Source organism: Bubalus bubalis, chromosome 17, assembly GCF_019923935.1.
Source record: "Bubalus bubalis isolate 160015118507 breed Murrah chromosome 17, NDDB_SH_1, whole genome shotgun sequence".
Taxonomy (NCBI): Eukaryota; Metazoa; Chordata; class Mammalia; order Artiodactyla; family Bovidae; genus Bubalus; species Bubalus bubalis.
The window spans coordinates 7036268-7051402 of NC_059173.1; the positions used below are offsets into that span (position 1 = coordinate 7036268).

Below are 15135 nucleotides of genomic sequence, written 5' to 3' on the forward strand. Positions count from 1 at the left end.
GTCAGACACGACTGAGCGACTAAACAACAATCAGAACAGTTACCTGTATCAAGTGGGTGCTAACGGGGTTGAAGGGAGGGTAGGGGGAGTATCCTCTGAGAGGCACAAAAATAAACAGCTCACGGACTCTCCCATAGACACTCTCTGGGAGGGGAGGTGGAGTACCGGCACCCACTCACCTACCGAGGAGCTGGGCACCGGGTGGAGGGAGGCTGTGCCAGCTGGGGCAGAGGGATGTCTGTAAAGGGGCAGTGAGGGCTAGTGGTGGAGCATTTCTGGATGAAGAATATCCAGGGCTGGGGGCACTGGTCTGGATGCAAACACCAGGGAGCGGGCTGGAGGGGATGGGGGAGTGGGGATCGCCCCGCCCACCGTGTGGACCCACCTCCTTGGTGCGGAGCTGCTCCTCCCCGATGGTGGCGCTCAGCAGGGGCCGAAGGGAACCCAAGAGCCGCCACCACGGCCAGTCCCTGACTGCCAGGAACACAGCTACGTTCTTCTGGATGCACCGGGCGGCCAGCCGGTGAATCTGCAGGGGATGAGAGTGCAGACTGAGGGCCCTTCCCAACTCAGCTGAAGGACACAGAGGGCGGTAGGCAAGGGGGCTGGAGGATATCGGTTTATCCTTAGTGGAAGGGATGGGGAACTTAAAAAAAAAAAAAGGCTTCCTTTAATGGAGTCAGGCTCTCAGCATCAGGCCACAATTTAGTCTGGAATAACTAATAATAACAATAGGATAAGGAGTAGAAATATTCTACAACGGGGTCACCTCTCACATGCGGATTAGGCGCAAAAGTCACTGTGCAAGGCAAAACTCCTGGAAAATCCCTGAAACCTGCCAAGAAGCAGTGGCCATAATGATGCTGTCGGTTGATACTTAAGGAAGAGATACCAGTTCCAGTGCATTTAAACACAAGTCCATGCTTCTCACTCTTGAGTGTGCATCAAATCTCCAGGAGGGCTTGTTAAAACACAGGTGCCTGGGCTCCAGCCCAGAGGGTCTGATTCAGTAAGCCTGGGGCAGGGCCCGAGAATCTGCATTGTGCACAAACTCCTAGCTGATGTGGATGCTGCTGGTCTGGGGGCCACACTTTGAGAACCGCTGACCAAGGTCATTCTAATCAGAGGTGGGAATCAAGCTAAGTAAGAAGCTACCATCACAACAGCCAAGGCTTGCTCAGCCAGCACAGTGCCTCCCACAGGCCAGACACCACCTGGAGCATGTTACAGCAGCTCAGTCCTCACTACAGCCCTATGAAGGTAGGTGTTATCATCATCCCCGTTTTACAGATGGGAAAACTGAGGCACAGAGCGGTACAGTCACTCGTCCAGTGTCACACAGCTTCTCAGAGGTGGAGTCAGGATCTGAACCCCTGCAGTGTCGCTGCAGGAGAGCCCAGGCTCTTAATTTAGCCTGTTTCAAACTGTTCCACGGCATACACTACCTGAGCACAGCGGGCTGGTGAGACAGCTCACGGTATTTTCATTATTAATCTTCCTGCCTTTTTCTATTCTTACCAAGTACGTATTTGTGAGTTTACACGTTCACAGAAGCTGGGGGCACGGGCGCTAAGACTCTGTGCTGGTGGCAGTAATTAGCAACACCAGGGCAGCAGCAGCTGGTACTATTACCGAGCAGCTACATGTGGCATGTCCTGTACTACGTGCATGCTACCTCGTGTCACCTCCACTCAGCGACTATGTGGTAGAGGTGAGATTCAAACGTGCTTCCTGTCTGCCTCTAGAGCCGTGCTGAGCTCTCCATCGTGCAGGCTGCGGAGAGGAGACTCAGCTCTGGAGAGCTCTGAGGATGGTGGCCTAGAGTGGCTCAGGACTGCAGACTCCGACCCTGCCCTCTGGTCCTAAAGGCCTCCGTGGACAGATCCTGCCCATGCCCTGTCTGCTGGTCCACAGCAGCCAAGTTCTCCAGAGATGGGACAGACTGAAATCATTTCCAACCCAGGAGGGCTTGGACAACCTCTGGACATCCTGACCAAGGCTCTCATCAGTGGTGATTTGATGTCAGTTCAGTTAGTTCAGTCACTCAGTAGTGTCCAACTTTTTGTGACCCCACGGACTACAGCACACCAGGCCTCCCTGTCCATCACCAACTCCCAGAGTTTACTCAAACTCAAGTCAACATCCTAGAAACAGCTGTATCATCTTACAAAGTATCCGTTAAAGTCTGATCACCTGGACAGAGTGTGGGCACCAGCATGGGAGATGGGCAGACCTCCTTGCCCACCCCAGACTCACTGGACCATGATCTGCACACTAACAATATCCACTGGACATTCGTGCACAAGAGCAAGTGTGAGAAGCAGGGATGACAGCCCCTGGACCAGTGTGGAGGACGCTCTTCCAGATCCCACGCCCCTGCCAGGTTCACGCGACACTCAGCACCCCCACCTTCAGCTTCTTGAATCCCTGGCGAGAGAGAAAGCCCCTGCAGGCCGCCTGGAACAGGACGATGCTCTGAGACACCAGTTTCTCCCGCTGCTTCTCCAGCCTGGACACCACGCCCGCCTTGAGGAAGACCTGGAGGGAGGGAAGGCTGCAGGTGACTCTCCACAAATGCATCAGACTGTTTCACGTGGGAGGGGCTGCAGCTCAGCCCTGCTTCTCCCGAGTCCAACCAAAATGTTTGTGAGCAGCTGCCCTGGACCAGGGTTCTAAATGGTCAAAGCACCTTGTCTCCTGAGGCCTCCTCTTTCCCTTCTCTTGGCCCCAGGGCTGCACAGTGTGGCCACACACCTGAGTGTGGTCACTGTCACCACCTGGGGGTTGTTAGAAATGCAGCATCCTGGGCCCCACCTCAGACCTGCTGAATCCAGACAATCCCTAGGGGGACTCAAGCACGTTTGCTGAGAAGCCCCTCACATCTCCGGGTCCTTGCACCACCCAGGGAGTGTGGTCAATGCGGATTCCCAGGCCCTGCCCCAGGGGGTGCAGAACCAGCGGGCTGGGTGGCATTCCTGAGTATGCATTCTGTTTTGACAAGTGCTGCTGGCCAGGAGAGAAGAGCTGTCCCAGAAACACTCAGTCCTGCCTCAGAAGGAGGGGCAGAGAAGGTGGGGAAGTGGGGGCAGCCCTTCTCAGTCAGAAGAGGCCGGGGCCAGGCTGGAGCCGCCTGCGGGAGGCACACAGGCATAGAGTGGAAGACAGCTGGAGGTTCACAGCTCTGGGCCTCAGCTCTCAATAGCAGATGGGGGCTCCCGCGGCAAAGTGATCAGTGCATTCTCGGCTCCCACAGGGCTGTCCCTCAGAGACTGTGGGGAACAGCGGAGGGTTTTCAGAGTGAGCCTGAGGCTCTGGGGCCAGGCCTGCCCTGGCCAAGGCTCTGGGGTCACTGCGGCTGGTGTCGCCTCCCCACAGGTAAAGAAGAGACACGCTCATGCTGCTCATTTTCTGAGCACAGTCTCTTGCGTTCCTTCACCAGATGCGGTTTGTAGCCCCAAAGATGGCCAGCCGCTGGAGAGCACCATCTTAATCACTGATACTGTCAGGTAATCTGCGGCATTATCCATTAATGGCTCACACGGACAGAGCCCTCCTACGTTCTGGATCTGAACCAGATGCTTGATAGGCAGGCAAAACACCTGACATGGAGAGTCTGAGACAGTAGTTACCACAACCCCCTCCCCCGCAATGGTAGTTACCACAACCCCCTCCCCCGCAATGGTAGTTACCACAACCCCCTCCCCCCCATTAAAAAATCATTTTTGGCTGCACCGTGTGGCATGTGGGATCTTAATTCCCCAACCAGGGATCAACCCCCAGCCCCCTGCACTGGCAGCAAGAAGTCTTAACCACTGGACCACCAGGAAAGTGTCCAATCCCCACATTTGATGGAGGGAGAACCTAGGGCTAAAAAAGGCATGTTTTTGCCCAGATCCTCCACCGCCAAATGGTAACACGGGGATTCACTTCCCTTTCTGACTCCAGAGGAGACCATGGTTGTCACTGAATGTAATTAACATTTGCATGGCATCTGCATTTTGAGAAGCTCTTCTCCTATGTCCCATTTTAACTCGAGTTCCCGTGGCTGGTGAGCAGCAAAGCTGAGACTTGATCCGGGAACCTCGAGTCCACCTCCTGCATCCATTCACATCGTCGGCATGAGGAGCTTTCATTTCCTGGCTCACGTGGTACACAAACATCAGGGGTATGTGGCCGAACAGTAATCTGATTCCAGGTGGAACCAAGGGTCTCCGTTGAGTCTTCATCCCCTTAAACCTGTTTTCTGTAACCATGACCAACCACTTGGCCAGCCCCGCGGCAAACCTTTCCTCGGAGGGAAGGTGGAGATTAGCGCACCCCATTGCTGCTAATTAACTCTGTTCTATAACCCTCCATCACTGTACACAACACTTCCTATGAGCCGGGCTGCCAAGACAATCAGCCTCGTTGAAACAAAGACACGATTGACTCATTACCTATCAGATTGCCTCAATAATGACTGTATTAATTTCACAAGCTAGTGAGTCCCAAAAGCCGCTGTTAAAAAAAGAAATCAATGATCAACGTGACGACAGCTCTAGCCCGTATATTAGAGCCGCAGGCGCTGCCAGGACGGCTACTGATTAAGTATGACGCTTTCATTAAAAAGATAATTGGAAACGACCATACACAGAATGGGAATACGTCATCGCCGCTGTAGAATCGTGATTTTTTTTTTTCCTTTTCTTTTCTCTTTTAAAAGCACATCGTCGTCCAGGAAGCTGACGGCATGTGGAATCCCACCTTTTTCATAAATGTCGTGGCCCTCGGCACAGGCCTCAATGAGGCACTGGAGGCTGAGAATCACAAAGGAAAATCTAAATGATTCATTCACTCTTTGTGGATCCAGCTGCCTACTGGACCCAAGCAGAGTGTAATGTCCCAACATCCCCTTCCGAATGGAATCTCTGGGAGCCGCTGTTAGGCACACTGCTTTTGCTCTCCAAGTGCTACAGGCCAGGTTTCAACATCTAATGTGGCCATCGCTCTCCTGTCTAATACTCCTGAGAAATTAGCCATTCTCTCTTAGTAATTTTCCAGATTATAGGCACTTCCCTGGTGGCTCAGACGGTAAAGCATCTGTCTAGAATGTGGGAGACCTGGGTTCAAGCCCTGGGTTGGGAAGATTCCCTGGAGAAGGAAATTTTCCAGATTAGAGGAGATCAATTCTTTAAACATTAAAATGTTACCCTGTTTGACAAGCATCATGCCCCTGCTGGCAAATGCCTACCACAAACAATGACACACCACCCCTGTCAAATGACAATGCACTGATCCCCACAGCCGACTTGGGAGGCAGAAAGCAGAGGGTCCATTTTAGAGATGGGGGAACTAGGCTCAGAGAGACGACGTCACTTTTCCACACTCGCACTCTGAGGCAGTGGTGGGGCCTGGGTGTGGACCAGCTCAGTCTGCTCTCTCCTATTCGCAGCCTTCCCACCTATGAAGTGATGAATCTGACAAAGCATGAGACCTGCATCTGCCCTTGAAGATGGCCGTCTGCCACCACACCTGGCTTCCAAAAGGACACATGGACTTTGACAGGCTCTGGATGTTTCTTCGTGAACGCCAAGCATGACTCGATATTCGTCCTGCATCATCAGGGGTGCTCTGGCTTGCAGACCTTTGGTCTCACGGCCCTGAGACTGTGAGAAGTGACTTCTCATTTGGCTCTTTTCGTCTTACTCTGCATTAGTTGCTGGGGTCACAAGGACTGACTGTGAAACTCATGAAGTAACTAGGCACTGATCTGAACCGGGCTTCTCCAACCTAGGCACGTACTCGGATCCCATAGGGAGCCTGTTACAACTCAGACTGTGGGGCTCCCGCTCCAGGATTTCAGTCAGTGGTCTGGCTGGGGTGGCGGCGCCTGAGGACGTGTGTTTTCGGGAAGCTCTCGGGCGATGCTGAGGCAGCTGGTCCAGGGATCACACCTTGAGAACCGCTGTTAGTCTAAAAGGATGATGTTCTTGGAGCTGAAGAATTCCTCTGATTAAATAATTTGCTGTATATTTCCATGAGTAAACAACAGAACCACAGCATTTTGAAAAGAACGTGGGAGGACTTCCCTAGCAGTCCAGTGGTTAAAACTCCATGCTTCCAATGCAGGGGCCACGGGTTTGATCCCTGGCTGGGGAACTAAGATCCCATGTGCCGTGTGGTGTGACAAAAAAAAAAAAAAAGGAAAAGAACTTGGGCTTTGGACTGGTACACATTTCCATGGGAGCTGTGCTCCTGGATCCTGAGAGGAACTGGAAAAGGGCTGACTTCCCAGAGGTACAGTTTCCTCACTGGTGAAGAAGGGATACTATAATCATCTCAACAGAGACTGTGAGGGGAAAAGAGGAATAACATATGATGTTGCTTAGCACAGCACCAGGCTTGTGGCGGGCCCAGTAACCCATGGCTTTATCTCCTCTGCTGGAAACGTCCACAGAACGCCCTGTGGACCAGTCAGGTTGGGACCACAGCAGGCTAACAGCTGCCACCACAGGCTTTAGGACCAAGAAGCCTGTGGGGAGAGGCCGGTGTGTCTAGGGGGCAAGGACTGGCGTGAATGACTGTGAGCTCTCCGAGGAAAGAGGTGTGATGGGGCAGGACACTTCACTCTGATAAGAGGCACTCAGGGCCAATTGTGCCCCCAGGATGGGCTTCTGGAAACCAGGGTCCTGCCCCAGCACTGTACATGGTACCTGAACATGGAAGCAATTGACAAGGGTTTCCTGGATGACATTAATCACTCAGAAGGTAACTAAGTGGGGAAATGGTCCTCTAGTCTCCTATGTCTCCAGCTTGTATTCCTAAATGTTGTCCGCACTCTCCTCCCACCAGCTGGTCCTTGAGTCTACAAACTCTGTAGCTCACTCCCCACACTATGACCCACGCACTCTGGGAGGTGGTAATGGGTCTTCTACTGAAACAAGTGGGTGAAGGCCCCAGGGTCAGGTCATCTGGGGAGTCCTGAACGCTGCATGTTCCCTCATGAAAACTTTGAGGATGCCTTGAGCACGTTAGGGCTCCCTGAAATTCTTCTCTAGGCATTTAAACTTTTTCTGAAAGGCTGCTGGCTCAACACCCATTTGGAGAAATCTATGTCCCTCAGCTCTGAAATTATACGCCTTCTTCTCATGCCCTCTCCTCTGACTTACTGCTGCTAATCCCTAAGACTATAGCTGTGTTACATGTGGTTGCAAAGTAAAAGCTGCAAGGCTTCGAGTGAAAGTGGGCCTTTCTGAGGTTCAGAAAGTTCTACTAAGGTCCAGATGTAAACTCTGCAGACCGCTGAGGTCCCTGAGAGTGTCACCTCTAATAAATGATAGTCCTCAGTGGTCTCTCCACCCACACTTACCACATTTTATCTTAACAGCCTTGTCATATAAGGAGGGCAGAGAGTCACTAGCCCTGCATTCAGCTGGGGGAAAAGGAGACACACAGAAGTAGCAGAAGCTGAGGAGGACAAGAGTCAGGTCTCATGTGGGGCCCTGATGTCACGGGTAGAACGGCAAACGAAGGCGCCCTACTCACCTGGCTGCGCCCCACGGCCACGGCCTTCTTCTCCAGGTCCAGCGTCTGCAGGAGCTGCGCCACGGCCTGGGAAGGAGAGGACCGTTAGAGGAGAAGACAGAGGGCGGGCTGGAGACTCCCAGAGTGGACGGTCAGCTTGCTGGAGGGCTGACACCCGGAGAGAGCAGATGCTCCCATGTCTGCGAGCTAACAGAGCTCCACCTCCCCAGGAAGTGCAGAGATGGGCATGGGCTGGGTCCTGACTGTGTGCCCTCACCCTGCTGAGACCTTCACAGACACCATCTCGCTTCACCCTCGTGGCAGCCCCGGGTGGGTCGTCACACTAGCACACCCATTTCATGGAGGAGAGAACCACAGATGCAAAACAAATGGAGGAAGTGTCTGCTACAGAAAACAGTATGGTGAAACCTCAAAAAATGAAACACGTGATTTCCATATGATCTAGAAATTCCACTTCTGGATATATACCCAAAAGAACTGGAAGCAGGGACTTGAAAAGATACTTGTACACACTCAGTTCACACTGGCATCATTCACAGTAGCCAAAAGGTGGAAGTAACCTAAGTGTTACTAAACGCAGTGGTGGCTGCAGCCATGAAATTAACAGACACTTGGTTCTTGGAAGGAAAGCTATGATGAACCTAGACAGCATACTGAAAAGCAGAGACATCACTTTGTTGATAAAGGTCTGTCCAGTCAAAGCTATGGTTTTTCCATAGTCTTGTACAGATGGGACAGCTGGACAATAAGGAAGGCTGAGCACCGGAGAACTGATGCTTTAGAACTGTGGTGTGAAGAAGCCTCTTGAGAGTCCCTTGGCCTGCACAGAGATCAAACCAGTCAATCGTAAAGGAAATCAACCCTGAATATTCACTGGGAGGACTGATGCTGAAGCTGAAGCTCCAATCCTCTGGCCATCTGATGCAAACAGCCAACTCATGGAAAAGACCCTGATGCTGGGAAAGATTGAGGCAACAGGAGAAGGGGGCAACAGAGGATGAGATGGTTAGATAGCATGACCAACTCTATGGACATGAATTTGAGCCAACTCTGGGCGACAGTGGAGGACAGAGGAGCCTGGCATGCCACAGTCCATGGGGTCACAAAGACTCAGACATGATTTAGGGACTGAACAACAACCTAAGTGTCTATCAACAGATGGATGGATAAACAAAAATGTGGTGTATATACCCAACAGAATATTAATCATGTTTAAAGGGGAAGGGAATTCTGAAACAAGCTACAACGTGGATGAACCCTAAGGACATTATATTTAGTGAAATAAGCCAGTCACAAAAGGACAAATGCCATATCATTCCACTTATATGACACACCTAGAGCAGTCAAATTCATAGAAAGTGTCCATAGAATGATGGCTGCCGGCAGCTGGGGTGATGGGGATGGCAAGTTAGTGTCAATGGGTACAGACTTTCAGTCTTGCAGAAAGAACGAGTTCTAGAGATGGATGGTGATGATGGCCACACAGGAGTGTGAAAACACTTAATATTGCTAAACTGCACACTTAAAAATCTCTAAAATGCTCAATTTTATGTTATGTATATTTTGCCACAATTTTTAAAAAATGGAAGGAAGAGAATTCCCTGGTGGTCCAGTGGCTAAGACTCCACACTCCCAAAGCAGGGGGCCCGAGTTTGATCCCTAACTAGATCCCACCCACCATAACTATGAGTTTGAAACTAAGACCTGGAGCAGGCAAACAAATAAATATTAAAAAACCAAAACCAAAACAGAATGAAGGCATTTCCCCAAGGTTATAAGTTACACGAGCCAAATTCGAATCAGGGCGTGTCAGGCCACACTGCAACCGCCATGTCTGGATTGCTGCCCAAGCCCAGGCCAGGGGCAGAGGGCCTAAGGCCACTGGGGAATTGACCCCCGTGGCAGCCACCCCAGCGCCCTGTCCTCTCACCCACTAGCCAGGGACAGCCGGACTCTCCCAAATATGGCCACTAACCCTGTGTTCCTGGCCTAGATGAGGGAGGGAGAGTCCATGTTTAATTCATCAGTTTCCTCTACCGCATCTGGTATACAGCAGGAGCTCGATAAATATGATGAGATCCAGTGAGGGTGGAAGCAGGGCAGGTTGGAGTGGGGGAGTGGGGAGAAAGGCAACGCCCCGTTTAGGAGAAACAAATTCACCTGAGATCCCTAGACTCTGCCTTGGCCAGGCTGTCAGCCATTTAATGGAATCTGGCTCAGACAGTAAATGTGCCTGCAATGCGGGAGACTCTGGTTCCATCCCTGGGTCAGGAAGATCCCCTGGAGAAGGGAATGGCAACCCTCCAATACTCCAGTATTCCTGCCTGGAGAATCCCATGGACAGAGGAGTCTGGCGGGCCCCAGTCCAAGGGGTCACAGAGAGTCAGACATGACTGAGTGACTAACGCTTTCCCTTTCCTCTTGTCACAGAGGCTGCAGGCTCTGGAGCAATCCTGTCAAGAGCTCTGTACCCTCGGACAAATGCAGGTCCAGCTTGGTCCCTTTGTGACTCCAATTCCCCTCCTGCTCCATCCACCCCCACACCAGCCCTCTTGGACTTCCCATTCACTGAAAACCACCCACTGGTTTTTATCTACAGAATAAATTGTCAGAAAAGTCATTGTGACATTCCACCAAGAAAAAGGTATTCTGAGACAGAGTAAGTTGGTAGATGAGTTTCAATTTCATGGATCATAGCATCACAGAAAACTTCCCAAAACACACACACAAAAGAAAATGTTTATTAAAAGTCCAGACCAAGGCTGTAATCTGGGGGGAAGTTTCCTTCTCTGACCTCTGAGAAGAACATTCCATAGCGTCCCCTCCAAAAACTCAGTGGTTTCACTTAATATTGCATTTTAGCCAAAATTGCTCCCAGGGAGCTACAGGCAGCAAAATGCAAAAAAAAACAACATATCCAGAAAACGTTTCTTTCCTCTCTGCACAAGAGGAAAACAAAGTAAAAGCTGAGAAGCATTTATTCAAGAGAAACTTCTGGGCCTTTAATAATGGTGGGAAGTTTGTGGTAACTGCAATCAGGACCCTTCCACTCCCACCAGGCTCTGTCACTGCAGGGGTCCCACTGGGGTGAGGCAAGCAATGAAAACTAGCTGCTTTGCTGCCAGAAGGGGTTCACATACAGGGAGAAAGTGAGCAGAAACCCCACACCCAGAACCATCATCAGAAACAGTAAGTGATCTTGGCACCAAACGAATGGAGAAGGTCAATGGCACAGCTAGCCTAAGACTGTTTTCTGGGAGGGGCAAGCAGTGGGGCAGTAATTAGCCAGGTTCCTATAACAAGGAGATACTGGGAATGGGATGGTCACAGTCGGCCGTGATAACCATGCCCCATACATTCCTGGCCATCTGGAAAGCTATCCACACGCACAGGAAGGACTTGGCGGGTGGAGGGGGGGCTGAGGCACTTATACATTCCTACCTAAATATAAGGCCACGTGCACAGGCGGAAAATACGGAGAAGAGCCACACAGAAAGTAAAATCTGTGGCACAACTACAAATGCCTGAATGCTGGATGCACTTTCCAAACCACACAGAGCACCGTAAAATCACTGTGCAAACCAGATAAAAGGTCATACATTCAAGATGTTTGACCCCAACCTCTGCTGACCACTAAGCTGTGCTGGCACGGGGTCAACCCTTGAGAATCCACAATTTCTAATAAAAACAAGAATTTTTATGAAGTGAACAGAGACAGTAGCAGTCTCACACCACAGGGGAAACAGACTCCATAAATCTAGTCCTATTAAGTTACTAATTGGGAAAAGGTTGGGATCTAGAGACGCAGTATTTTATTATTGAAAATGTCCAGTTTTCAAGAGAAAAATACAAGACATGCAAAGAAATTAGAAAGTGTGACCTATGTTCAAGGAACAAACCCCCAAAATCAGTCGCAGGAAATCCTCTGGGGGTGTAGATGCTGGCCTTAAAAAAGACTTCCGGATAGCTCTCACGAGGCACGTAACGGGCTTATTTAACTCACATGTCTGGCACGTGCTGTCTCCATGAGGACTAGGAGGCGGCGGAGGTTCTGAGGTTATAAGCCGCTTGGGGGCACTGTGGGGTGATGACCCAGCCTCAACCCCCACCACTAGGGGCGCAAACTGCCAGGCCCTGGATGTACCCAGGAGAGGCCCAGCTCAGCCTCCATGACACGGTCCCCGTGTCCTCCAACTGTGCACGGAGGTTTCTCTCCAATATTTAGCGAGGATGCCTCCCTCCCCCCAGCAAACCACACAGTCTGGCATCTCACATCAAGCTGCACATGCCAGACCGGCTGCAGAAGACTCCAGGAACCACAAAGGGCCGTGGCCGGGAAGGGCTCCCTACTCACCCCTCCACGGGTCGCACGATGCAGGGACCCACGGCTGTGGGAATGGATGCTCTCCTGACCACCCTGCTGTCAGGACCGCACCTCCTCTAGGAAACCCACACCATGGCCGATGGCTGCCATACGCTGGGCACCTACTATGTGCCAGGCACTGTTATGCCCTGTCATACACTGCCCCTGGTCATACAGCTATCAAGCATCAAGGGGCACAGATGAATGGAAAGAGAGATGGCAGAAACCAGGATTTGAACCCAAGTCTGTCTCTAAACCACATGCTTTTAACCACCAAAACTTTTACACGCTGATGAAAACATTCCATAAGGGTTAGGACTACGTCTCTGTTCTTTAACTCTATAGTTTCGTGATTATAAATAGTATGTCTGGCACTAAGCACAAGCAATATGAACAAACATATAAATAAAAAACACACATATTTGTATAACTGGGTTAGTTAACACTAAACAGAAAACAAGCAGAATTATTAAAACAGTAGACCCAAACTGGAAGAGGATGGCAAAGTGAGAAAGTCAAAAATGATGAATAAATTCCAGAGGGCTAGGGCTAAGGCTATGGGAGGGCTTACCAGGTGGCTCAGTGGTAAAGAATCCACCTGCCAATGCAGAAGACACAGGTTCGATCCCTGGGTCAGGAAGATCTCCTGGAGGAGGAAATGACAACCCCACTCCAGTATTCTTGCCTGGAGAATCCCATGGACAGAGGAGCCTGGTGGGCTACAGTCCGTGGAAGTGAAAAAGAGTGGACACGACTGAGTGACTGAACATGCATGCACACAAACACAAGGCCACAGGAGGCCCTGAAAAAGTCTTTTGGCACCCTCAGAATGGACAGCTCCTCTCTTCCTCTCTCCCTACCCAAGGCCCCCAGCCATAGGCTCATGGGAACCTCTCCAAAACAGAAAAGGACTCGGGGACAAGTTCAGAGGAAATCAGGAGTATCCACCATGGTCTGAGATGGAACAAGGGTGGCTGCCTTTGAGAAGATAGGCATGCCATAATTATGTTCAGATCAAGTCCCCGGGGACAGAGATTTGGTGGCTAGAATCAATCCTCACTGTAGACACTCTGAAGGGAAGAGGGGACCGGGGGTTTCCTGTCATCCATCAGGGAGACCTGGAAACTCCTGCCTCAGCAGCAAAGAGATAAGGGACCAGAATCACAAAGCCGATGTGAACCTAACAAGCTCTTCCAGTAACCTTTCTGAGACCCCCTCACGGTCACTCTGGGAGGCCTTCAGTGTAGGTTAAGGCATACTCTTAGCCAGATGGGAAAGCCCGGGAGAGAGAAGAAGAACCCACCATGATTAGAGGGTGAGACGGTCATTTTGGAGACCTGAGCACATGCCTGGGTGTCTAGAAGAGACAGAGGCATCCTCAATGGTCGAGGTCAGCGTGAGGACACTGCTTCATAGAAAGGACCAGGGGATGGGCAGAGTAGATTTGACTTCCTTCGTAATTTTGCTTAAGCAAGTTCAAATAATAAAGATCTGGTCTTTGATACCATGCCCTTGCTGATAACCTTCCGGTCTGCCACATCACTGACCACCTGATGAACCTGATGACCACTAGTCTCTCTGCCCCTGCTGACGATGACCATGGTCTGGCCCTTGCCAACATCCTCAGGCCCTTTTCTTCTACCTGGCAGCATTTATGTGCCAGCCACACTGGATCTGGTTCTGACTCTGGACCTCTGCACCTGCTGAACCCAATGTGGCTTGCCCTGCACTCGTTCTCTTACTTGATTCCTCCAAACCGTTCCAGAAAGCTCTATTCAATCATCACTTTCTCTGTCTTCCCTGTATGTCCTACCCTCAACCCCTGCTGCAAATATCAGAAGCTTTAGAGGTGTTCCCTGGGACCTCCCAGAGCCCCCTCTCTGTCTAGGAATTGCTAATTTTCATCCTTCTTCCTCGGAAGATTGTCTTCTGTTCATCCTCGTCTCTCTGGTGGCTAGCACAGGGCCTGGTGCAAAGCAGGCACTTGGTGACAGCTGGATGGACTTGATAATAATTATTTTAACATCATGATGGCATGTTCTGTGTAAATCTTCACCAAATACTCTGCCTGTCTTCATAGGGCTTCCAATTCAAAAGTCCTGTGTGAACGTGAAAAGATGCTCACCAGCCCTGGCCATCAGGGGACTGCAAGTCAAAACGACAATGAGATACCACCTCACACCCGAAAGGGTGACTACAAAAAATACCCCAGAAAATAACAAATGTTGGCAAGATGTGGAGAAACTGCAACCCTCATGCACTGTTGAAGGGAATAGAAAATGGTACAGCCATTATGGAAAACAGTTTGGAGGTTCCTCAAAAAATTAAATATAGTATTACCATATGATCCAGCAATTCCACTTTGAGTACGTACCCAAAAGAATCAAAAAACAGGGTCTCAAAAGAGGCATCTGTACACTGTGTTCACAGCAGGGTCATTCACAACAGCCAAAAGGTGGCAACAGCCCAAGTGTCCACTGACAAGAGGATGGATATACAAAATGCTGCACACAAGGATCCAAGTCAGCCTTCAAGGGAAGGAAATTCTGACATGTGCCACTACATGGTGAGCCCTGGGGACATCATGCTAAGTGCCATCAGCCAGTCACAAAGGACAAGCATTGTATGAGTCCACCTATATGCGGCTCCTGGAGCAGCCAGATTCACGGAGACAGAAAGCAGAATGCTGGCTGCCAAGGGCTGGCTGGGAGGCAGGATGGGGACATAGTGTTTCACGGGGATGGTTCCAGTTTTGGAAAATGAAAGGAGTTCTGGAGCTGGAGGGCCGTGATGGTTACACAATGAATGTACTTACGACCACTAAACTGTATGCTTAAAAATGGGTTAAGGTGGTAAGTTTTATGTTATGTGTATTTTACCACAATATATAGTAAAGAGCCCTGTGTGACGAGTTTGAGAGCCTGGGTTCAAACCCCGGCTCTACCACTGCCCCACGGCCTGGCTGGGGTTGGGAGCCTCAGTTGCTTCTGCTGTGAAATGGGGATAATTCCAAGAGCAGGGAGGCTTTATCAATTGAGGGCTGTTTCAGAGTGAAAGTCGGTAGGGAACCTTTTCACATTACACCTGATATTTTGTGATGAGAGTTTGTGCATCTGCAGTTAAAAAAAAAAAAAAGGCATATGCTATTTTTGTTTCAGGAGCACAAAATCCAGCAGGGACCCTCCAAATGAGAGTGCTTCACTGGGAGAGAGCCTGGTTTAAGCACCACGTGCACGCTAGGCACATGG

General features: G+C 50.5%; 1 protein-coding gene across 10 annotated transcripts in view; it reads right to left on the minus strand.

Moving 5' to 3' along the window:
• Positions 1-15135, minus strand: part of MYO18B (myosin XVIIIB) — a 229256-nt gene that overhangs the window by 129573 nt on the left and 84548 nt on the right. For all 10 annotated transcript variants that reach the window (XM_044930013.2, XM_025267427.3, XM_044930011.2 and 7 more), the window contains 3 exons: positions 7525-7590; positions 2410-2538; positions 386-529 (listed from right to left, as the gene is read on the minus strand). In XM_044930013.2, coding sequence (XP_044785948.2) covers positions 386-529; positions 2410-2538; positions 7525-7590 — 339 coding nt within the window. The remainder of the gene's footprint in view (positions 1-385; positions 530-2409; positions 2539-7524; positions 7591-15135) is intronic.